This window comes from Salarias fasciatus, chromosome 8, assembly GCF_902148845.1.
Source record: "Salarias fasciatus chromosome 8, fSalaFa1.1, whole genome shotgun sequence".
In the NCBI taxonomy this organism is placed as follows: domain Eukaryota; kingdom Metazoa; phylum Chordata; class Actinopteri; order Blenniiformes; family Blenniidae; genus Salarias; species Salarias fasciatus.
In genome coordinates this window covers 18,148,137-18,171,467 of record NC_043752.1, presented here as the reverse complement: position 1 = coordinate 18,171,467, position 23,331 = coordinate 18,148,137, and the positions used below count along the sequence as shown (strand labels likewise).

Here is a 23,331-nt window from a genome sequence, read left to right as displayed (position 1 = left end):
AAAATCTTTCTTCTGGTCCATAAAGTTTTGAATGGTCTCAAACCACGAAACCTCCAGACCACTGAGGAGTGTATCTATATATGCACACAAACGTGTATACACACACACCTCCACAAACTTACAATCAAATAAGTACATAAATATACTTATCTTAATCTTAATTGCTTAAGATTAAGATTCTCAGTTGCCTTGTTTTAATTGATTTCCTTTATTTTCTTGTAAAACACTGAAATGCCCCGGGTATGAGTGGTGCTATGGAAACGAAAGGTCCTTGCCTGTTTATGAAGTTATTAAGCACTGTCTACAAACTTTTTTTTTTAACTTTTCCTTCCATACAAAATCTAGTTAGTGAAAAGTTTGACAAAACTATGATTTTCTCATAAAGGTCACAGAGTTCAGTCCTGCAGGGTGTGCTACCTGAATCCGCCGCTAGATGGAGCCACAGCAAAATGTTCCAGCGTGCAGAGACAAAGTCAAGTTTTCTTTGGGTTTTTTTCTGAAACAACTAAAAGTTTGAGACATCAGCGGTCTGAGATTAAAGTGTTATGAATGGAATATGAAGCAGGTTAAATGTAAAGCTGTGTGTGTTGCCCCCTCCCCCGTGGCGGAGGCCAGCGGCCGCTCGGCGTCTCTCTCTCCCGGGGTAATTGCTCTCCCGTGACCCGCCCTCGTTTCCCCTCGGTGGAACCCTCCTTCCCCAGCCCTGCCCTGAGCGCTGCTGCGGCGGTGGGCCGGTGAGGATGCCAGAGCAGGAGCGTTCTCTCCAGATGTCCCTCGTTTCTCCTCCTCTGTGAATAAAGAAGCCGCTTGGTGCTGCCATGCTGCGGGTGGTGGTGGAGTCAGCCAAGGCTCTGCCCAAAAAGAGAGTTGGAAGTCCTGATCCTATTGTCTCTGTGATTTTCAAAGGTAAGCCTCTTTTTTAAAAGTCTCTGAAAGTTAGGATGAAGTTGACTTTCTGGTGAGTTTGCACTGCAGATTATTATTGGGTGTTGTAGAAAGATGCAGAATGTGGTTCATTTATAGTTATATAAGCATCTATGAAATAAATAATTTTCCTTGACTCCTCCTTGTATGCTTTATGCATTAAGTAAAGCATCCAACTGTTTTCTAAAAACAGACTCAAATCCAGCAGGCAGTTTATGTTTTCTAAGCATGTCAAAAGCAGCTGGGTCTGGATTATGCTTTAATGATGTTATCAGTGAAAAGAGGAAAGACAAGTTGGGAACTGTGCTGAAAATAGCCTCTAGCTACTGAATTAAAGTGGAATCAGTTCACTGTGTGTATGAAATAGATGAAGCTGAACTTTTTCTTCTTCTTCTTCTTCTGGTGAGGATGTAGTTAAACACTTGTAGTTGATCTAGCCAGCTGGTGCCTTCATTACAAAGGTGTGGCTTCTTGTTTTTCTTTTGCCAGCATGTTTTTAAAGTCAACCGTTGTCTGTTTGCCACTCTTTCTGGTTGTCGTTCTATAAATCATTCAAACTGTTGGAAAAGAGAAAGTGTGTGTTGGAAGGTAGACATGAGACCCCACCAGGTTCTGACTATTAAAGACCCCACAGTATCTAGAAAAGCTTTCGTTTGACAGAGAAACAACACTGTGTTATTATTTTTTTTTTTGTATATCTGTCTCAAGTCAAAGCCAAACTACACATTCTCAGGGAACATAACTGTAAATGTACTTCCAGATGAAAAGAAGAAAACGAAATCGGTGGACAGTGACGTGAATCCTGTGTGGAATGAGGTAACGTGCACAGAATGCCACACTTATTGCAACATCAGTAGAGTTCCTTTGTAAAGCAGAAATAATCCATTTATGACTTGATGTGTAGCGGCAGTAAGCGTCTCATGATAACATATATTCAGCATGTCATCCTGTTAAGGCATGACTGATCGGAGGCATTTTTTCGTCTCATTGCGTTAGAAGACATCCGTGATGTTCGCTGTGCTTCCAGACGATAATCTGCTGTAAATAAAAACCAATCGGCTCTTTATCTTTCCTCACAGGTGCTTGAGTTCGATCTGAAAGGTGTCGCTCTGGACTCCGGCTCCTACATCGATGTGATTGTGAAGGACTATGAGACCATTGGGAAAGACAAGTAAGACTGTCCTCTCCGGTGTGGCTTTGGTTTTATGGTTTGTGCAACGGGGGAGATTCACCGTGATGAAAGAGACGCCCGGAGCCTCACCTCACTGAATCACTGTGCAAACTCCGTCCTGTCTCAACAGCTTCCTGGCTAATGCGTATCTCTGGCATAATGTAGAGTAACTGAGCCAACAGTCCCGACGTGTCCTTTATATCAGCTGATCGTTCCTCTACATCCCATCCAGAGAAACACAGCCCCTCATTACCTCAGTCTCGGTCTAAATGACGCTCAGCGTAAGTCTTTATGCAGGAATAATTTGGAACCATTCCCGTTTTCTCTGAAATGCACCCAGAGCGTAGCTGGCTGTGCGCTCGGTGTTTGGGTTTCGTAGCTGGCTGCCTCTGCCCCCTCACGCCCCGCCTGCCATGCTGAGACTTGCTGCGCCGTGTGGGATGATTGGGCAACAATGGATCTTTCTGAGTCCCTGTTTGCTTTCTCACTGGAATCTGAGAACCACGGTACGACAGAGAACGGGCTAAAAGTTGGAGCCCATGTAGCAGAGGATGTGATACAAACTGTAGCCTTGAGAATTTAACTTTTCCAAATAAAGCCAGGGTCACATATGGGACCAATTCCCGTCTAGCCACAAGGAGCGTTTACTCTGCTGCCATCAAAGCCTGGTTTATTACAAGAAAACCTTTAAAAAAAGCTGTTTTCTGATATGTTCATGGTGGATTTGCATTTCCTGGGGAGAAGTTTCCCCTGTGCATGGGACAGCCATCACCGAGGGAGGAGCTTGTTTTAATGTGAGACTCCAGCACGAGTCTGTGGTGACGTGAGTAAGGTTTTCCACTGGGCCGGCCAGTCTGACACACTCCCTACGGATCTGCACGGTGGATCTACGCCGACAAGGACCTCTCTTTCACAAATACTTTCCCAGATGTTGTGCATTCGTAATCCCTGTCGCCTTGGCAACAGGAGGGGGAAAAAAGCCATCAGCGTCTGCTTTACAAATTAGGTTTCAGAAAGGAATCAGAAGTATCTCTGTACGAAACACATGTATAATCTTGTTCATAAAATGTGGAGCGGGAATTTCAGCCTGTGACTCTCTGAGTGTAAACATGGGCTTGTGTGGTGTGCGAGGCGAATCTCTGCAGTATTTACAGCTGAGCTTGCGAGTTTTAAAAGCTTAGAATTGAAGTTTTACTATAATTGGAGTTCTTCCAGTGTGTAGTTTGCATGTTTTTCCAGGTAGTTTCCTGGTATAGAAGATGGATAGGTGGCCTGAGGCGCGCTGTGTTCTCTCAGAGCGAGGGTTTGCTCGACGTTGCGCCCTCGCTGTTGTGTTGGAGGAAACGACTGCTGACAGAGGGAGGGTGCGACTTTCTCAGCTGAAACCCAGCCAAGCACGCTCACAGCTGTTTGTGTAGAAAGGAACACAGCCCCGTCTCCGGATCGCTCTTCATCCACCAGAGTTGACATGTGGGAGAATTCTAGCATACCAATGCTGAAACTCAAAATCTCCTCATTTGGGTCATAATAACATGTGCATCCAATAAAGACTCCGTTCTTTCTGCAGCCTGCATGCAGGGGGTGTAATATTTTGCACATGAGTGATATTTGTTTCTCGGTGACTCACGCGGCTGGACGGTAGTCATCGCGTCTGTTTTGGCCTCGGAGTGTTGATGTGGGAAGTTGTCAGTCTAAGCACAGCCTCTCTGCTCCACTGACAGTCAGCAGACTGCAGGCCTGCGACCGCTCTGCCTCTGCTGAACGCTGGAAACGGTCCAGTTTGATCACTTATCATCAAACTGTGTGAATTTATTGATTTCAGTGTTGAAATGTTTCCATCTGAAAGCAGTGTTCATATTAGCTCCATAAACCTGTTTTGTTAGAAAACCTTCACCTTCTGAATGAAGGTCACATCCTGCTCCATCGCACGGAGGCATTCCTCCATCTCATGAGAAGAATGTAGGAATTTTAAGGTTTTTCGTTGTACTTTAAGTCTCATACCAGGTTCATGGAGTCACTGCGTCTTTTTGGGGGGAATCCCTGCGTCGGCCTCTTTCCTCGCTGCCAAAATAAAGACTCTCCTCCTCGCAGTGAAGCACGGCCTGGGCTGTTACAGCACTGCGTTCAACTCCTGATAACCTCATGTGCAGCTGCTGTATTTCATTGTCAGTGTATCACGGTTTTATCATTTTGTGAGTTAATCTCGTAAATAAATTCATATCATAAATGAGGCCAAAAATGAAATAGTTAATTCCTTCTTAGGAAAAATAGGACTCACAAGATACACTCGATTAGATTACTTGCGTTACTCTTGAGTCTCTACAGTTGATTTCAGTTTCATTCAACTCGAGGCAGAGTTTTTGTTCCCCTTTAAAACTTTACTTTAAACTTTCTGAATGTTTTTATTTCTCTATGTGATTTCCTCTACACTCACTCTTCATTGTGAAGGCTGAAACATGCACAGAATCGTGTGTGTTTCGCTTCTTTTCACTCCCAGTTCAGGAAATAAAATTAGAATTTGTGGTCCAGATTTCCTGGACAGTTGTTTAACTCATAACCGTCAAAATGTTAATCATTTATTCCTGTAAGAGTTAATGCTATAATTAACATTCTTTCCTGAAAACGATGGATTTATTCAATGAGACTTCCTTCTTTCAGCAGTGTGTAACAGAAAGCGGAGATGTTTGATTTCTACCTGCTCCGGTGGAGATAATACTGCAGACTTTTCCTGGGTGGCTGCTGCTACCTGAACACTGACTCCAGAGCTCTGTCTGCTCTCCATGGCAGGAGTGTGTGTGTGTTGATGAGTGTGAGCGGCCCGGTGTTTGTCTCAGCAGGCAGGGTTTGTTAGCTCTGGGAGGCGACCTTTTCTATACCCCTTTTGTGAACGTGACTTTACTGAACACACACACACACACACACACTCATGTCATGTCTGTGAGCTCTGCCTTCTGACTGCTGAGACTGACCCCAGCAGTAGCACATGCTTCACCTGCAGCTTCACCTACAGATTTCTATTTAGTCTTCTCAAATGTTTTTATCCCAACAGGTTCTTGGGTTCTGCCAAGATCTCCTTGCGAGACCTGGCCTCGGGTCAAGCAAGGTCGCTGCCGTCCAAAAACCTTCCTCTGGCCGATGAGAGTGGGCAGAGCATCGGAGTAAGTTCCGCTCTGTGAATAACGGCGGTTCTCCTTGAGAGAGGAAATGATGGACCGTCCGGTTGTCCTCCTTACAGGCTACGATCGACATCGTGATTGGCTATGACCCTCCGGCCGGCGCTGCCCGAGGCCCCGGCGACCCTCAGGCCGGAGACTCCACGGGGGACGCTGGTACGGCCGGAGAAGCTGCTGCTCATCCAGGACAGGCTCAGCTGTGGGAAACGTTTGATTTCTTTTCTCCTGTTCTTTTTGTTCCTCGAAGGAGGTGCAGGCGGTGAGGAAGAAGGAGAAACCGTCCAGGACGGGGGTCAAGCCGAGGCTCCGGGGGCCCCCGCCTCTGGCGTTCAGGGCAGCAGCCTTCGCCAAAAACTGGCCAGGGCACGAAATCGCCACCGACTTGTGAACAAACCTCAAGATTTCCAGGTCTGAAAAATCAGTAAATTCTAACTGTATTTTCTTAAAGCATCAGTCAGGAATTAAGGATAAAGAACAGATTCTTTTGTCCAGAAGCAAAGTCTAGTGAGTGCATGAATTCATGTGTTCATCCGGTGGTGCTGCGTGACGTGCGTCCTTCAGATCCGTGTCCGGATCATCGAGGCTCGCCAGCTGTCTGGGAACAACATCAAGCCCGTGGTGAAGGTGAACGTGTGCGGACAGACGCACCGCACCAGGATCCGGAGGGGAAACAACCCGTTCTTTGACGAGGTGAGGAGAAACTGGAGCCACGCATCGTCTCAGCTTCCCTCAGCTGGAAGCATTCAGTTGGATCTCTGTTGGTCTGTTGCAGCTGTTCTTCTACAACGTCCACATGCTGCCCTCGGATCTGTTCGACCAGAACATCAGCTTCCGAGTAAGAACGAGCCACGTAACGTTGGAGGTCCTCCGTCAACACATCAACTCATAAACCGTGATTTGTTCTCGCCCTTGCAGGTTTATGATTCCTACTCTCTCCGAGCCGACAGTCTGATGGGGGAATTCAAGGTATCTGGTCCGCTCTGTCCTCTGCAGGCCAGAGGTAAAGCAACTGAGTAGATTTCATTTAGATTCATCTCTCTGTCTGTTCTTCACAGCTGGATGTGGGTTATGTCTATGATGAACCCGGTAAGTTGAAGATGTTCCTCAGTCACATTCGGTGTGCGGCGCTGCGTGACGTGCGGTTCCCTCCGCAGCCCACTCCGTCATGAGGAAGTGGCTCCTGCTGAACGACCCGGACGACTCCAGCTCCGGAGCCAAAGGCTACCTGAAAGTCAGCCTGTTCGTGGTGGGGGCGGGGGACGAGCCTCCGGTACCGCTGCCTCCTCTCTCTTCACGTGGACGGTCAGGTTGTCTCCGTCCCCGTCTCTCAGCCACTCCGTCTGTCCGCCGCGCCGCAGGTGGAGAGGAGGGAGAGTAACGACGACCAGGACGACATCGAGAGCAACCTGCTGCTGCCGGCGGGCGTGACGCTGCGATGGGCCACGCTGATGCTGAAGGTCTTCAGAGCGGAGGACGTCCCCCAGAGTGAGACCGCCGCCAAGTCTATTATCACTCCATTATCAGTGAAAATAAGAAGATTTACTGGAGGAGAGAAGCAATAATTTATCAGAAAACATAAAAAATGTGGAGCAATAGATGAATCTCGACTGATTCTTTGGACGTCTTCTCCTTCCAGTGGACGATGCTTTTGTCCAGACCCTGAAAGGGATTTTCGGAGGTGATGAAAACAAGAAAAACCTGGTGGATCCCTTTCTAGAGGCCCGATTTGCTGGCATAAAGGTCTTTTTATTGCTGAACTGCAAAATTTAAATCATGAAAACTAAATAAAGAATAAAAAACTGATGCTGTTTGTCCTCCGCTCCCCCAGTTGCGAACTGAGACCATTGAGAAGAACGCAAACCCAGAGTGGAACCAAGTACTGAACCTGCAGGTCAAGGTAGGACGTCCCCGGAGAACCTCATCTTCATCGTCAGCGATGTAAACTGTACAGCGGCTTTTAAACACTAAATAAGCTTTAATACTGTATAAAATACTGGAACAATAGTGCAAACCAATGTACTTAAACACTAGTGTGAATTAAAATACACACAACATAAAGATTTATATTGTCAGACACTGTAGGAACCGTCGTAGCAGAGTCGGTTTAATTATTTTGTGTTTTTCCTGCAGTTTCCCTCCATGTGTGAGCGAGTTAAACTGACCGTCTTCGACTGGTAAGTCAAAAAAATACTTAAACACAAAAGAATTTGTTCGGTCAGATGTTTTCCTTTCAGTTCCCTCAGCTTGAGAATATGTACCACAGTGTTTCTGCAGTGTGTGTGTGTGTGTGTGTGTGTGTGTGTGTGTGTGTGTGTGTGTGTGTGTGTGTGTGTGTGTGTGTGTGTGTGTGTGTGTGTGTGTGTGTGTGTGTGTGTGTGTGTTTCTGTGTGTTTGTCATGTCTCCACATCAGCCACATGAGTATAATGTAGCTGTGACTCAGAGCCTCCTCCCTTCCCCGACACAAACCTTCCTGGCACCGGCTCCCAGCCACTTTTTCATCATCGTGTTGTTTTTTTCGGAGCAAATCGGCGATCTGATAAGTGCTGTGCAGGAAGGCTGCAGGGAAATCGGCGTAGGAGCAGTTTAGAAAAGTAGACTCAGAGGAAGAGGTTGGGAAAGTGGTGTTGAAAGCAGTGCAGCGCCCTGGCACGAACAGAAACATTCAGTTTGAGAGTAGCAAGACTGATGTGATTAAAAGACGTAGGGAAACATGGCAGAGCACAATAGAGGTCAGAGGCCGCTGGGAAAATTCATGTTATTTTACAGGATGTGTGTGTGAATGTGTGTGTGTGTGTGTGTGTGTGTGTAAAGTTATTATTATGTGTGATTGCAGGGATCGTATGACAGGAAATGATGCTATTGGCACCACATACCTGAACCTTGCCAAGATAGCCTCCTCTGGTGGGGAGATAGAAGGTATTTACTTACTTTATTATTATTGTTTTTTTTTTTTAAGAGATTTAAATTCCTGATCAGACCGAAGATGTTCATTGCTGTGTGACTGTTTCCATCTCTCTGATGCGGTTGTGGTTTTACCACCTTCCTTGAATTGTCCTTTTTGTTTCTCCTGCAATAGAGGAACATGCAGAAAATGGGGAAATGCCGTCCTATGAAGGTTCACCTGTCCTCTTTTTTTTTTTTTCTTTGCTCTGTTGCATGAGATGTAACGCATTAAGCATGCTGTGTACGCACAATCCGGAATGAATGCAGCCGTGTCCGTGCACATCGCCGTGCGCTGTGCTTTGCTGTGTCGTGACGTGGAGACCTGATTCTTCCCCCCGTGCAGTTTTGTCACCATAACCTGCTTTCCCAGCAATTTGCGTCTTCCGTGTAGAAGCGGATGAACCGACCGACTAACCCTGACCCTGTGCTTCACGCCGCTCGGCTCGGCTCGGCTCAGCTTCCCTCAGGTGCTTTCTTTAAGACGTTCCGTCTGCTGTCACCTCTCCAGCTGCCTCGGGGTCCTCTGAGGTGGGTTTCCTGCCCGTGTTCGGACCCTGCTACGTCAACCTGTACGGCAGCCCCAGAGAGTTCACCGGCCTGCCCGATCCCTACGAGGATCTCAACTACGGCAAGGTAGAGCAGAGGAAGCGGTCGCCTGTCGCCTTTTCAGTTCTGATTATCAACACATATCTCTGTCCTCCTGTAGGGGGAAGGAGTGGCCTACAGGGGCCGGGTTCTGGTGGAGCTGTCCACCAAGCTGGAGGAGAAGGCAGAGAAGGCCGTGGACAGCATCCACAGCGACGACATCCTGGTCACTCAGGTACTGCGACGGTCTTCGGTCGACTGGAACCTCTGGACTTGAAACATCGCTGAGCGGTTTCTGCTTCCCGTTCCTACATCAGAAGTACCAGAGGAGGAGGAAATACTGCCTGTGCGCAGTCTTCCACAGCGCCACCATGATCCAGGAGCCGGGCGAACCCATCCAGTTCGAGGTCAGCATCGGTAACTACGGCAACAAGCTGGACACCACCTGCAAGCCCCTGGCCTCCACCACCCAGTACAGCTGCGCCGTGTTTGACGGTGAGCGCCAAAGTCTGATAGCTTAGCGTCACTTCCTTCCTGTGCGAACGGCAGGGCGCTGATTTCAAAACCGTTCCTTCGCCATGTGGTAATGATCCGTGTGTAACTGTGTCAGGCAATCACTACTACTACCTGCCCTGGGCCGACACCAAGCCCGTGGTCGTTCTTACCTCATACTGGGAAGACATCAGCCACCGCCTGGACTCTGTCAACATCCTCCTCTGCATTACTCATCACCTGGTATGACGGGAATCACCTCGTCTTCTCACATCAGGGCTGTTCAGTCGGGGAACTGAATATTTACCCCTTTTGTTGTTGTTGCTGTTGCAGCAATCTAACCTGGAGACTTTCAAAACGGCCATTTTGGCCAAAGTTCCCGACAACCAGCTGGTAGAGGTGTGGCTCAAGATGCTCGATCAGCTGATTGAAGATCTAGAAAGGTAAACAGAGGATGCGATCTATGACCATCAGAAACCACCGTGTATTTATGACGATCTCCGTTAGTCTGACCTGAGCTGGTTCTCTCTCCTCAAGCCTCCCCATGCCTGAGCTGGAGGGTCGCTCCAACCTGACCTCTCTGGACATCCAGCTGAAGAAGCTGCGAGACAGCGCTCTGGCCAGAATCAGGGACGGAGCGCGGCGCATGAGGGAGGAGGCGGCGGAGATAAAGGACACGCTGCCCGACTTGGAGCTGTGGCTGGACAAGCTTCAGCAGCTGGCTGAGGAGGTACAACCACCGCAGACACCTCTCTCTTCTCTGACTGAATCTTTATTGAAGATTGATGCAGTGTTTGTCCGCCGTGCAGCCCCAGAACAGCATGCCCGACGTGATCATCTGGATGCTGCGGGGGGAGAAGAGGGTGGCCTACAGTCGCATTCCGGCCCACCAGGTCCTCTACTCCACCTACAGCGAGCAGGCCTGCGGACGCCACTGCGGAAAGACGCAGACTGTGTTCCTGAAGGTACGCTCTCGTCTGAGTTGAACGCAGAATCTGCAGACGCTCTCTGACACCTCGGCGTGTTCGGGTCTCGGCAGTACCCCATGGACAAGACCAAGGGCCTGAAGGTGCCGGTTCAGATTCGGGTCAACATGTGGCTGGGTCTGTCTGCGCACGAGAAGAAGTTCAACTCCTTCTCTGAAGGGACCTTCAGCGTGTTTGCCGAGATGGTACGTTAGTGTGAGAGACGGCTCCGAACAGAGAAACCTCCTCTGCCCGGTCGGCTGACGCACACCTTCCCTCCGTCCTGTCGCAGTATGAGAACCAGGCCCAGGTGTTCGGGAAGTGGGGGACCACGGGGCTGGTGGGCCGCCACAAGTTCTCCGACGTGACGGGCAAGCTGAAGCTGAAGCAGCAGTACTTCATGCCGCCCAGAGGCTGGGAGTGGGAGGACGAGTGGTTCATCGACCCGGAGAGGGCGTGAGTACGACCGCAGACCATCGCCGGCGCTGGTGCTCCTGTCCAGACACAGATTTTCCTCCAACGACATGCAGTTCAGGTTAACTGGTGACGATAAAGTTTACCTAAAACCCTGTGAATGAAAAGAAGACTGCTTATCATCGTGGGTGAGACTGTGTTTGTCCAGATCACACATCTTCAGACTGCAGCCCGAGAGCAGTGAGACGGTCTGTGCTTCACTGTTTACATTCCTGCTGTCTAATGGGCCATGATTTACCCAGAAAGCACCAGGCCGTTATTAACATTTTTTTCACCTTTGAAAACCATCCTGACTTCCTCAAATACATGTATAATAGATTGATTTTCTGCACCAACATCATGAGGAGGACGACCGCTTCAAAGGCAAATTAGTGAAACATGGAGGAGAAATATGTCTTTATAGGACATCAGAGGCATGTTTTACTCATATATATAGAAACGATCTCTGATCTCACGAGGAGCGTGTGGATGAATTTAAAGCGTGTCCTGTCACGCGCTCCGTGTTTCAGCCTGCTGACCGAGGCGGACGCGGGACACACTGAGTTCATGGACGAGGTCTTCCAGAACGAGACTCGCTTCCCCGGGGGAGAGTGGAAGGCCGCCTCCGAGCCCTTCACCGACGTGGTGAGAGCCGCGGCGGACATGCAAATACTGCCCAGTGCTGCCACACACACACACACACACACACACGCACACACACACACACACACACACACACACACACAGATCAGCTTTACATGTCTCAGAAATACAGGCATCAGTGTTCATATGTGCCCCGCAGGATTCACTTCCTCCTCTTATTTAACCGTTTACCTCCTCTCATGCCTGGAATTATGGGTAAATGTGAGAACTCCTCTGGTCTGTGCAGAATGGGGAGAAGAGCCGAAACCCTGCAGAGTTCGACTGTCCTCCGGGCTGGGTGTGGGAGGACGAATGGACTGTGGACGACAACCGAGCCGTGGACGACCAAGGTGCGACGGGAGACCAATCCGTCTTTAACCACGCAGCACCTTCTGATCGTATACGAGAACAGCTGATCGAAGGCGAACTGTCTGGTCGTGTGTGTGACCGTCCTGTCCAGGCTGGGAGTACGGAGTGACCATCCCCCCTGACGATAAGCCCCGGTCCTGGGTTCCAGCGGAGAAGGTGTACCACGTCCACCGCAGGAGGCGGCTGGTTCGGCCCCGCAGGAGAGCGGCGCTGCCTGCAGGAGGCGCTATGGAGGTTCGACAAATGGTTCTATGTCGTCACTGAAGTGGACGTTTTGTGAAACACAGTGAGTTGTGATGGTGAACTCTCTCACGCAGAGACGGGAGCAAGGCGACCCCGAAGGCTGGGAGTTCTCCTCCCTGATCGGCTGGAAGTTTCACAGAAAGGAGCGTTCGTCCGACACGTTCCGCCGCAGACGCTGGAGGAGAAAGATGGCGCCCGAGGACCGCCTGGGGGCGTCTGCCATCTTCAAGCTGGAGGGGGCGCTGGTGAGTGACGGAACACGGTTAAATTGCTCTCATGCGTCTCTCGCTTGGAGCCGGAGCTCCGCTGAAACCCAGAAAGAAAAAACAAAGTGTCTGAGTGTTTGTTTGAGTTGGAAGCGGAAGGCTTCCCTCGCAGCAGGAACTGAACCTGAGATCGCCGACTCACTGAACATTCTCAAATATTTGCTCGCCGTCCAAACGCATCGGCGGCGTCACGCCGCGGCGTCGTTTGGCAGGAGCACGGCGGAGCGCTGACATGTCGCTCGCTTCACCCAGCAGGGAGTCGATACGGACGACAAAGAGAAGAGCGGCAAAGCTGCCGCCACCAAGATGTTCGGCGCCAACACGCCCACCGTGTCCTGCTCCTTCGACAGTGAGGGATGAATTCATACAGCAACTATTAAAAACAGCTGCTTCACATGAATATCAAGTACGGAGAACAAATGCCAAGTTCAAACTTTCTGCTCGTTTTGTCTCTAGGATCGTACATGTACCACCTCCGTGTTTACGTCTATCAGGCCCAGAGCCTGACATCGATGGACAAAGACAGCTTTTCTGGTCAGAGTCTCTCAGACGATCAGAAATCTGTTCTTATTCTGGATTTATTGATGCTTTCGCTCAATTAAAATGATTGTTTCCACCGCAGATCCATATGCACACGTCTCCTTCCTGCATGTCAGCAAGACGACGGAGAAGCTCCGGGCGACGCTGAACCCCACCTGGGACCAGACTCTGATTTTCAACGACATCCAGATCTACGGAGACCCTCAGAGCGTCGCCGAACAGCCGCCGGATGTTGTTCTGGAGTTCTACGACCACGACCAAGTGGTAGGCTGTAGAGCCAAACGACGATCATCACTTCACAGGTCAAAACTCCCTGCGAGGTGTGATTTAACCGAGTGGTCGTCTGCTGTAGGGGAAGGATGAGCTGCTGGGGCGCAGCGTCTGCGTCCCGATGGTGAAGCTGAACCCCGGCATGGACGGCTCGCCCAAGCTGCTCTGGCACCCCGTCATCCAGAGGGGCCAGCAGGCCGGAGAGGCCCTGGTGGCCGCCGAACTCATCCTGAAAGACAAGGTCGGTCCCGGCCGCCGGGAGGGATCGGTGTTTCTGAGACGTGTGCAGAGCAGGTGTGTGTGTGTGTGTGCAGGCGGAGGCGGAGCTGCCGCTGGTTCCCCCCAAGAGAGCGGAGAACCTGTACATGGTTCCTCAGGGAATCCGGCCCGTGGTGCAGCTCACCGCCGTGGAGGTGAGGCGGACCCTCGCTCGGCAGACCACCAGGTCGTCTCCGGGTCCACGTCTGAACGTCTGAACGTCCCCCGCTCTGCAGATCCTGGCGTGGGGGCTGAGGAACATGAGGTCGTACCAGCTGGCCTCGGTGTCTTCCCCCAGCCTGGTGGTGGAGTGCGGCGGCCAGAGGGTGGAGTCCGCCGTCATCAAAAACATGAAGAAAAGCCCCAACTTCCCCAGTTCCGTGCTCTTCATCAGAGTGGTAATGTCCGTCTTTCACCGGCGGGAAACCTCAGAAACAGAGAAGCGTCTGCTGCCGGCCTGAAGGTTGCAATAATGAAAGTAGTCAGTGTGTTTCACTTTAGTTTCTCTCTGTTCGTTTGACTCCAGCTTCTTCCCAAAGAGGAGATGTACACCCCGCCCATCGTGCTGAAGGTGATCGACCACCGTCCGTTCGGCAGGAAGCCGGTGGTGGGCCAGTGCACCATCACGTCTCTGGAGGCGTTCCGGTGCGACCCGTATGTCATCACGGCAGAGGGAGCCATGGCCTCCAAGAGTGAGGAGTGCTTACCGGGAGCGTTCTTGATCCAGAGACGATAAAGTCCTGACGTTGTTCTCTGTCGCTGACAGTGGCGCTGATGATGGCCACGCCTCACAAAGACGTCTCCATCGCCATGGAGGAGTCCAGACCTCTGCTGGAGGCTCAGGTAAAAACCACCGCCCCCCCCCCCGACCCTGACCACACACACACTTATTTACCTGGATTGACTTTTCACCTGGAATTTGACTCCCAAGTCAAATGTGATGAACCGGACTACTCTGGCTTACAGTTCATGTACAGCATGTCTGCTGCTGTGGACAAAATGGCTTCTGATCCCACTTCCCACTTTGTATGTATGGTTACTTCTCGCGTAGCTTCCTAATTCACCAGGCTGGGCACCAATGAGTTCAATCCACAGAGCCACAGACGGCTGGACCAGCCTCACAGCGCTCTCACAACGCCATTAATCAGTGCGGGACTGGCATGATATCTGTGATTCCACTTCATTTAACTGGCACTCTTAATTCTCTCTTCTCAACAAGGCATGAAACTTTCCTCTGAAAACTTCCTTTATTTTAACTTTTCTGGGATTTTCATGTTTTTGCATCATTTTTTTTTTCATCTTTTGGATTCTAACATGTGAGAAACACATTTTTGTGTATGAATCAATACAGAATATACACAAACAGACATGGATCACATTAAAGGTGTAAACAGAAACAATAAAGAGAGGAAGAATCGACCACAGAAAGGCTCCTGTTCAGTGGGACGTCTGTGAAAGAGGAAGTCGTCACACCTGGTGATCCTCGCTGATAACCATATTTAGGAAATATGTCAAAGCCGTTCCCTCTGGCGTGACATGCAGCAGCCAGGTTTATGCAAACCATGTCGCGCAGTGACGCCTTCAGGCCTGGACTCCGGGGAGGAGCAGAGTGCAGACCCCCCACTGAGCAGAGCAGCCTGCTGCCCTCTGTGCACGTCAGGCAGAAAAGTAAAACCACACAGCACAGGTTTAACACTGGTTATTACAGTAATGACCAGTGTTATCCCTGAGAGCCAGTCAGTGTCAGTGCGCCCTCTGGAGGACAGTGGCTGTACTGCAAATGTTTTCAAAAACTAAAAGTCGTGATGGCTCAGTAAGAAGTGACAGTAAATCAGCAGACAGAACAGTGTTTTCCTCTCTTGAATGGTGTAAAGCCTTTTCAGTCCATGTCTTGTCTGCTTTCACATTGTTCGCTGTTACACCCTTTACTGTGAACCTGCAGCTCTGATTGCTTTATCAATCCTTTCTTTTGCCATTTTTCTCACGGTTTGAACCTTCTGTACTTCTTATTGCATTTTGTAATTGCTGGATGTATTTGTAACTAATTGTTTCTGTTTTTTTGTCATTGGGTCTTCTTCCATAAAGATGGCAGAGAAGGTGAGTGACAGATTGAATGAAATGACACAAAAGCACATTTCATTTCATGTGAATGTGTGACAGCTGAAGTGGAATCCACCTGAATCTGTAGGAAAAAGAGACGGTCGACTGGTGGAGTAAATTCTACGCTTCGGTCGGAGACCAGGAGAAGTGTCGGCCTTACCTGAAGAAAGGATACGACACCCTCAAAGTGAGCCGCTGCTTTCTGTCCCTCTCATGTCCGTTTGAGGTCGCAGGTCATACAGGGAAAATAGTCTCCAAGCAGCCTCAGATGCATGGAGGAAGTTTATTTTTATTTAATCGATATCATATTTCTAGGTTGCTGCATCTCTCCTGTAAAGCGACTGATGTGAACACAGCTGTTTGAATTTCCAGGTCTATGACTGCGAGCTGGAAAACGTCCCAGAATTCAAAGGGCTGACTGACTTCTGCAACACCTTCAAACTCCAGCGAGGAAAGAATGAGAACGGGGACGACGACCCCACCGTGGTGGGAGAGTTCAAGGTCATTTGACCCTGTCTGGAGTCTTCGCACGTGGCTGGAGGCAGAGACGTTGAGGTTGTGCTCTTTAGTGAAGCTGGGTGTGTGTGTTTGTCGCTCCAGGGTTCGTTCAAGGTGTACCCCTTACCGGACGACCCCGGCGTTGCCGCTCCGCCCCGTCAGTTCAGGGAGCTGCCGGACAGCGGCCCCCAGGAGTGCCTGGTCAGGGTCTACGTGGTCCGGGCGGTGGACCTGCAGCCCAAAGACAACAACGGCAAAGTGAGTGTTGACCCGTATCGCCACGGCCCGGTCAGGACCTCCCGATCTGAACTCTGCTTGTGTCTGCCGCTCAGTGTGATCCGTATATCAAGATCTCTCTGGGAAGAAACTCCATCGAAGACCGAGACAATCACATTCCCAACACCATCAACCCCGTGTTTGGAAGGTAAAACCCACTGATAGATAACTCACCTAAATACTGTCCTTTAATGGAAAACCCTCATCCAGCTTCTCCTGTGTTTTCAGGATGTTTGAGATGACGTGTTTCCTGCCTCAGGACAAGGACCTGAAGATCTCCGTGTACGACTACGACCTCCTGAGTCGAGACGAGAAGGTGGGCGAGACGGTGATCGACCTGGAGAACCGCTTCCTGTCCCGATACAACTCGTACTGCGGCCTGCCGCAGACCTACTGCACGTGAGGAGCTTCTGGGCCCGGAAGGGGGGCGCTGGAGGGACCCCTGCAGCCGGTCGGGCCCCGGAAGCATCACCGCTGTGTCTGCTGTCCTTTCAGCTCCGGGGTCAACCAGTGGAGGGACCAGCTGAAGCCCTCCCAGCTGCTGGACAACCTGGCTCGCCTCAAAGGACTCTCCAAACCCAGGAGCGAAGACAACGGCACGTCGCTCACCTTCAACGGCAAAGAATACACGCTGGCGGAGTTCGGTGAGATTAAGAGTCCAAGATTTCAGTAACTATCCTAAAAGAATTATACTATCCACTATCACTCAGCTGGATCCTTCTGGTTTTAACATGTAGAGAGCAACAGAGAAGTTCACCAGCACTTGGGTCCGACCCACGAGCGTCTGTGTCTGCACGTGTTGAGAAAGCAGGGCCTGGTCCCGGAGCACGTCGAGACCAGGACCCTGTACAGCTCCTTCCAGCCCAATCTCTCCCAGGTCGGTTCCCACAGTCCGCCTGTCTCTGAACGAATTCTGTAGAAAACTAAAAAACTTTGTGGGGTTTTTTTTTAGGGGAGGCTTCAGATGTGGGTGGATGTTTTCCCCAAAAGCATCGGACTGCCTGGACCTCCGTTTGACATAACGCCGCGCAAACCCAAGAAGTGAGTTCTTCAATCCTCTCAGCTGAGAACCGTTTCCATCTGTCAGATCTGACTTTCAGTCTTCAGTCTTCAGTATTTCTCACCGGTTTGATCTGGACGCCTCTGATCTGTCTGTGAACGTCCAGGTATTTCCTGCGGGCTGTGATCTGGAACACCACGGACGTGACTCTGGACGAGACGAGCATCACTGGGGAGAGCATGAGCGACATCTACGTGAAGGGGTGCGCTGACAGGCGGCATCGTTTCACCCACAGGCCAGTTTGGCTCTCTGTTGGCCGTCCATAAAGAACAGGGGTGGTTCTGTGTGTAGGTGGATGCCCGGGATGGAGGAGGACAAGCAGAAGACAGACGTCCACTACAGATCTCTGGACGGAGACGGGAACTTCAACTGGAGGTTCGTCTTCGACTTCGACTACCTGCCAACCGAGCAGCTCTGCCTGGTGTCCAAGAAGGTGAGTCCTGCTTCCTCAGAGAGGAGGAGAGCGATTCTTACAGCCTTCTGAGACGCTGAAGCTTTTAACTGACTCGTCAGGAACGCTTCTGGAGTCTCGACAAGACGGAGTTCAGGATTCCTCCGAAGCTCATCGTTCAGATCTGGGATAACGATAAATTCTCGCTGGATGACTACCTCGGTAGGAGAATCATTTTCGGGGTTCCTCTGTTAGCGAGCGCGAGAGAAGTGTCTGATGGGATGAACTGTGACCTCAGGCTCCTTGGAGCTGGACCTGCGGAACCTGGTGGCTCCAGCCAAGACCCCAGAGAAGTGCTCCCTGGAAATGATGGAGGCAGACGCGGAGCTGGCGGCGGACAAGAAGGAAAACGCCAAGTCCCTGTTTGCTCAGCAGTCAGTCAGAGGCTGGTGGCCCTGCTGCATCCAGCAGGACGGCCAGAAGGTGCTGGGGGTGAGTACCAGGAGACAGCACAGCAGAAACACCTCGTTTTCTGTGACATTTTTACAATTTTCTCATTTTGACCGGCCGGATCGGAGCCTCCTGCAGGCCAGCTTTGGCCCACGGGCCTCATGTTTGACCACAGGGTGTTGTTCTTCCTGTGTTTGCAGGGGAAGGTGGAGATGACGCTGGAGATCGTCAGCGAAGCAGCTGCAGACGAGAAGCCGGCGGGAAAAGGACGCGACGAACCCAACATGAACCCCAAGCTGGACTTCCCCAAGTGAGTAACGAACGGCGCCACCAAGAGGCTGGAAGGAGCAGAACGCCGTGTCTGACACCCCCTCCCCTCTGAAACCCCCAGGCGGCCTGAAACATCCTTTTTCTGGTTCACCAACCCCTGCAAGACCATGAAGTTCATCGTCTGGAGAAGGTACCGCTGCCTCTTCATCGCCCTCATCATCCTCATCGTCGTGGTTCTCTTCCTCGCCATCCTGCTGTACTCACTACCGGTAAACACCGACGGCAATCTCTCGTGATCCAGCCAGGTCTTCGTTTCAGATGACTTCACTTTTCTCTCCTTTTCTTTTTTGCAGAACTACATTTCAATGAAGATTGTGAAGCCGTTAGCGTAACTGTGTGGCGTGAAAGGAGCGAAACGTCGACCTGATCATGTTAACTGAGCACAAATACTCCCAGACCCTTTCAGCTCCTGCTGCGTGTGTGTGTGTGTGTGTGTGTGTGTTTGTGTGTGTGTACTGTTTGCATTTCGATCATGGGAATGGGTGCTTGCTTGCTTGCACTTTAACAACATATGAACCACTTTGTGCACAATAAAGAGCTGTGACGGAGTTTTGACCAACACACCGGACTGTGGGCTTCAAACCGCCAAGAGGAGCAAATGCTTCTGATTTTACTGGAAATAAATTCAACACAGAACGCAGAGTTAAAGGATAACACACAAACACACACTACACCAACATGTGGTCCTGGTGAGACGTTCAGTAAATAAATATAAGTATTTAGAGAACCTGACACAGCAGGTTAGTGAAGAAGCATCAGAGACCACAGTGATCTGAGGTTTATAGTTGATACATGATGTCCTGGTATTTATGCTGTATGCAGTCCCATTATAAGGGTTTCCATGGCGACCCCGGGGTGTTTTGCCACATGCAACACACAAACGTTTTGAAAACGCAGCTGCAGAAGTCAGAAAATAGATTTATTGCATGTTTTATTCCAAGTTATGGTGCCATTAATCTGGGTATTGATACATTTATGAAGTGTAAATTTGAAACAGACGATCACGAGTAAACATGTGAAATGGTTTAACATGACAAGATGAGAAACTGTTTGAATAAGTGAAGAAGTCCCAGTAATGTAATGTACATCCAAAGAACGACATGACCACCTGAAGAGATCATTTCATTACCACAAAACAAAAATATTCCTTTCTCTGTATTTTATAAATACTAAAACTCCTCTCTTATCACATTGCAGGGACGGAAGTCCTATCCTCCCTTTAAATAAAACCTACTGGCTTTAAGTGGCTTCAGTCTTCAGTCGTGAGATCTTCTCTCACATGAGATGTTAAAAAAACTGAATCTTTGTGACTGGAAACTGGATGTAGTGCGATGACGCCAGCAGCTCATTTTCCTCATGTCAAGATTAAAAAAATTAAACTTAGTAGAGCGGATCTTTAAGACAGTTAGGAAACAATCAGCACGTTGCCTCCGTGGCGTTATCACTCCTCCCCTGAAGAGCGGCGTTGGCTGTGCTCCCTCAGGAGAGCCTCCACCTCGCCTCTCCCTGCCAGGCTGTTGGCTTTGCCTTGGAAGCGGCCGTTCTTCCCAGCGCCCTTCCCCTGGAGCAGCTCCAGAACCCTGCAGATAGAGAGAGAGAGAGAGAGAGGGGCGTTCAGCGGCGACCGGTAAGACAGGCGGGTCAGTGTGTGTTGGCTCGGTCTTGTACCGTGGGCCCAGCTCGCTCACCGCTCCACCGGGTCCGGCCAGCAGAAACAAACCGGGTCCCTTCTCTTCTCCAACCGTCAGGAAAACCAGCGTTTCCTGCCAGCAAGCAAACTGCAGCTTAACAACAACATCAAACTGCAAACGACACAAACGGTGCAGTGCGACCATCACCTCACCTCAGTGTTTATTTCATTGGCAATTATATTCATGAACTCGTTATCGCCTTCCTTTCTGTCAAACAGAAGAGAAACAACACTCCTATTGCTTTGAAGAAAACTGAGCTTTGTAATTCAACTCAGAAAGTGACGACCTTCACTCTGTGAGTCTTACTTGTGCAAACTGAAGAAGTTCCCTCTCTCTGGATCATTCTTGAAGTTCTGAGCGATGAGGACGGCCATGTCTCGCAGCAGGCTCAGGTTAGTCTGACAAGCAGTTTTACAATGATTTAAAAAAAAAAGGATTCACAGATGAAGATTGATGAAGTTTCTCTCACTTTCTGGAGCAGCTTCGCAGATTTCTGCAACTTGTCTACAGCCTCGACGTGCTCGTCTGGTCCCGTCCTGCTCATAAACAGGACAGGGATGGTTTTGTTTTTTTTTTCCTGCAGCTTTCTAAATGAGTCCAACTGATGGTTTTCACATTGAACTCACTTCAGAAGAGACACCAGCGATCGCTCGGTGCTGTAGCTTTTCTCTGCGTACTTCAACACTCTGTTCCCTGCCAGGAAGATCAGGTTGGTTTTGTTTTTCTTTCCTTTCTCAGTCCCCAGTAACTTTATGACCTGAAAAGGAAAGAAACACACCGATACATTTAACTGAGAGGTGCCAAATGATGCAAATGAGCATCTCCATTCACTGAAAATACACAGACATAAACAGAAAAAGCTCAATATATTTCAGCCTGGAAGTTTCAGTTTTAATTAAGTGACGAGAAAAGCAAGATCTCTAATATATTTTAATTTCCAGGTGGACCTGTATGTGTACAGTGTGTCTGTATACATGTTAAGACGTACCTGTAGGTGACTGAGGTTAGACACGTGGGTCCCACAGCACATGTTGGCATCAACTCCATCGATGTCAATGATCCTGATGGGGCCTGCATGGTCATCAGGAAGTCCTCGACTCCTCACCTGGTTTACACACACACAAAACCTGTGTTACACAGTGTTTCTTTTTTTCCCCATTATCTGAAATTAGGCTTGTTCTATCAATTTCCAGTGCAATATCCATTTGCATACTTTTTCCACTGCTGGATCATCTATAGACAGCAGCTGAACGGTGACAGGAACGTGAGCTCGGATCTTCTCATTGACAGCTTCCTCCAGCTCTTTCAGCTGAGCGGGTTTCATTGAGGCAGTATCCAGTTCGATGCTGCTTCTCTGACGGCCCAGTTCCCTACAAACACACAAAGAAAGACGTGACGCTACAAGCCTTTAGTGAACACAGACAGAGAAGAATGTGCAGTGGTGAAGTACCAGGATGTGGTTTTGTATCCAAACATTGTGTCTGCCAAAGCAGTGATCAGATGCTGACCTGAGAATCAAAGAGAAAACAGTCAGAGATCAGAACAAGCGAGTAAAAACAGGATCATTTAAGACTGGGTTCACACATTGATGGATTAACATAGCAGTGTAACACAGAAGTGTGTTTCCAGCGGTTGTTACCTGAGTGTTGCTGCATGTGATCGAACCTCCTCTCCCAGTCCACTCTGACCTGCACCTCCTGACCCACCTCCAGGGCCGAACCCACAAAGTGCACAGCGTCTGGGCCCTGCCTGGTGACCCTCAAGACCGCCACGTCGCCAATCAGTCCATGGTCATCTGGCTGCATACAGACCACAGAATCATCTCCAACAACACAACATGCCAGCATGTGCAGCTTTTGATGGATTAGTGTTCTTAATAAACCAGTGGAAACGTGCAGCAGTGACTGATGGGACATGCTTCGGTGGAGCTTACTTGACCACCTCCCTCAGGAAACAGAATGGTATCTTGGAGCTTGACATTAAAACCTTTCAGAGTCTCCTTCTTCCCGTTGACTTCGTGCTTGAGCTCAGCAGGGCAGCAGGACACCACGGAGGTCACGAACTTAACGTGGATAAATCATGAGAACGTGGCAGTCAATAAGTGGGACTGTATGTACAGAAGAACTAAAAATAAGTCACCAGAAAGAAGTCACCCTTTACAGACCAGCATTAAATTTATGAAGAAAAAGCAAATCTGGTGAACCACAGTTTATAATTATTATAGTGCTATTGTTATTATTATTACTGAAATTATAAATTATGAAATATTTTACTTGAAAACTACAGCAAGAATTTGTACTGATAATAAAAAATCAAGGACCTTTCATGCCATTAATGGGCTTAATTTTCACAAAAATCAATTTAATGACAATTAATGCTTTTAAAAGCCCAACAGAAACCCTGATTAATTCTGTCAGATGAATGATATAAACTGGAATCTCTCTGGTTTAGAGAGAACTGGTCACACTTAGCAGCGATGCTAAGCTAATAAGCTAACCACTTCTGCAGCGAGCAGCGGGATAATCCGGTTCTTCCCGCTCGTCATTAAAGACATTCGTACCTCTCTCATATAGCAGTCTCGCTGACACTGAAACGCCATTCTGGGCTGGTTTAATAAGAACAAAGAAGTTATTTTATAAGTGAAACTTCACAAGATAGACATATGTCCGGAAACTACGGCAAGAGAGTCGAGTCAAACCTCTTGAGTCGCCGTTTGCTGCTAATTAAAATGTAATACCGCCCTCTACCGGACTGGAGTGGTAATCGGCTTCCGCCAATCAGAATAGAAAAGACTGAAATACACTACCTGTTGTGGATTTTTTGGTGAATCAGAGCCAAAAATGACGAGTCAAGGTGTTGACGCTGCACAAGGAGGATTTATTGAGGATTGCAGAGGAAGCACACACAAATCAGCTGATTGAGAGCAAGGCTGTTGCTCCGGGGAGAATCCAACCCAACTCTGGCAGGACTTCCGGCCATGCCAGGTCATATAGCGAGACCTCACGAGACTAGCAGGTTTGCGAGGCTGAAGTTAACTTCCCAATCACAGCTTCCTATTCGGAATTTAAGGGGAAAGAAAAGGAAAAAATGTTTTCACATTTGGAGAAGCTATTTTTTTCGTTCTCTGCCTACATTCTAACTGTCCTCTCTACAGTGGACACAGGCAACAGATTTGTGCCTGGTGATGCTTTTCCATACCGCAGTGCTAAGTAGAAATGAGGCATTACTGGAGCTAATGAA

The 23,331-nt window shown here is 49.3% G+C and overlaps 2 protein-coding genes across 8 annotated transcripts; one reads left to right on the top strand and one right to left on the bottom strand.

Moving 5' to 3' along the window:
- Positions 1–724: 724 nt before the first annotated feature.
- Positions 725–19,609, top strand: LOC115393109 (myoferlin-like). 7 transcript variants are annotated; one of them, XM_030097947.1, is made up of 55 exons: positions 725–906; positions 1,685–1,740; positions 2,004–2,095; positions 5,145–5,253; positions 5,331–5,424; positions 5,516–5,676; positions 5,830–5,958; positions 6,041–6,103; positions 6,184–6,234; positions 6,324–6,354; positions 6,423–6,538; positions 6,627–6,753; positions 6,905–7,008; positions 7,097–7,165; positions 7,399–7,442; positions 8,103–8,185; positions 8,346–8,384; positions 8,721–8,845; positions 8,919–9,032; positions 9,115–9,292; positions 9,408–9,532; positions 9,623–9,732; positions 9,827–10,019; positions 10,099–10,254; positions 10,329–10,460; positions 10,547–10,710; positions 11,238–11,352; positions 11,597–11,699; positions 11,810–11,952; positions 12,036–12,206; positions 12,483–12,576; positions 12,684–12,761; positions 12,850–13,031; positions 13,120–13,278; positions 13,352–13,450; positions 13,532–13,693; positions 13,822–13,987; positions 14,062–14,138; positions 14,262–14,321; positions 15,381–15,392; positions 15,484–15,582; positions 15,768–15,896; positions 15,996–16,151; positions 16,226–16,317; positions 16,398–16,568; positions 16,665–16,813; positions 16,907–17,046; positions 17,122–17,210; positions 17,336–17,431; positions 17,521–17,662; positions 17,743–17,842; positions 17,919–18,112; positions 18,271–18,380; positions 18,462–18,609; positions 18,694–19,609. In XM_030097947.1, exons 1-55 carry the CDS (start codon positions 819–821, stop codon positions 18,730–18,732), a joined length of 6,228 nt encoding a protein of 2,075 aa, XP_029953807.1. In that variant the 5' UTR covers positions 725–818; the 3' UTR covers positions 18,733–19,609. The 7 variants fall into 7 exon arrangements, with proteins under 7 accessions (XP_029953807.1, XP_029953806.1, XP_029953809.1 ...); XM_030097946.1 differs by having other exon boundaries at positions 12,480–12,576; XM_030097949.1 differs by lacking the exon at positions 8,346–8,384.
- On the bottom strand, positions 19,306–22,769 carry aarsd1 (alanyl-tRNA synthetase domain containing 1). Its single transcript, XM_030097954.1, has 12 exons — positions 22,652–22,769; positions 22,025–22,153; positions 21,731–21,890; positions 21,542–21,599; positions 21,305–21,461; positions 21,080–21,196; positions 20,718–20,848; positions 20,561–20,627; positions 20,398–20,489; positions 20,244–20,298; positions 20,069–20,163; positions 19,306–19,980 (listed from the first exon to the last, which is right to left on the bottom strand). Exons 1-12 carry the CDS (start codon positions 22,688–22,690, stop codon positions 19,842–19,844), a joined length of 1,239 nt encoding a protein of 412 aa, XP_029953814.1. The 5' UTR covers positions 22,691–22,769; the 3' UTR covers positions 19,306–19,841.
- Positions 22,770–23,331: the final 562 nt, after the last annotated feature.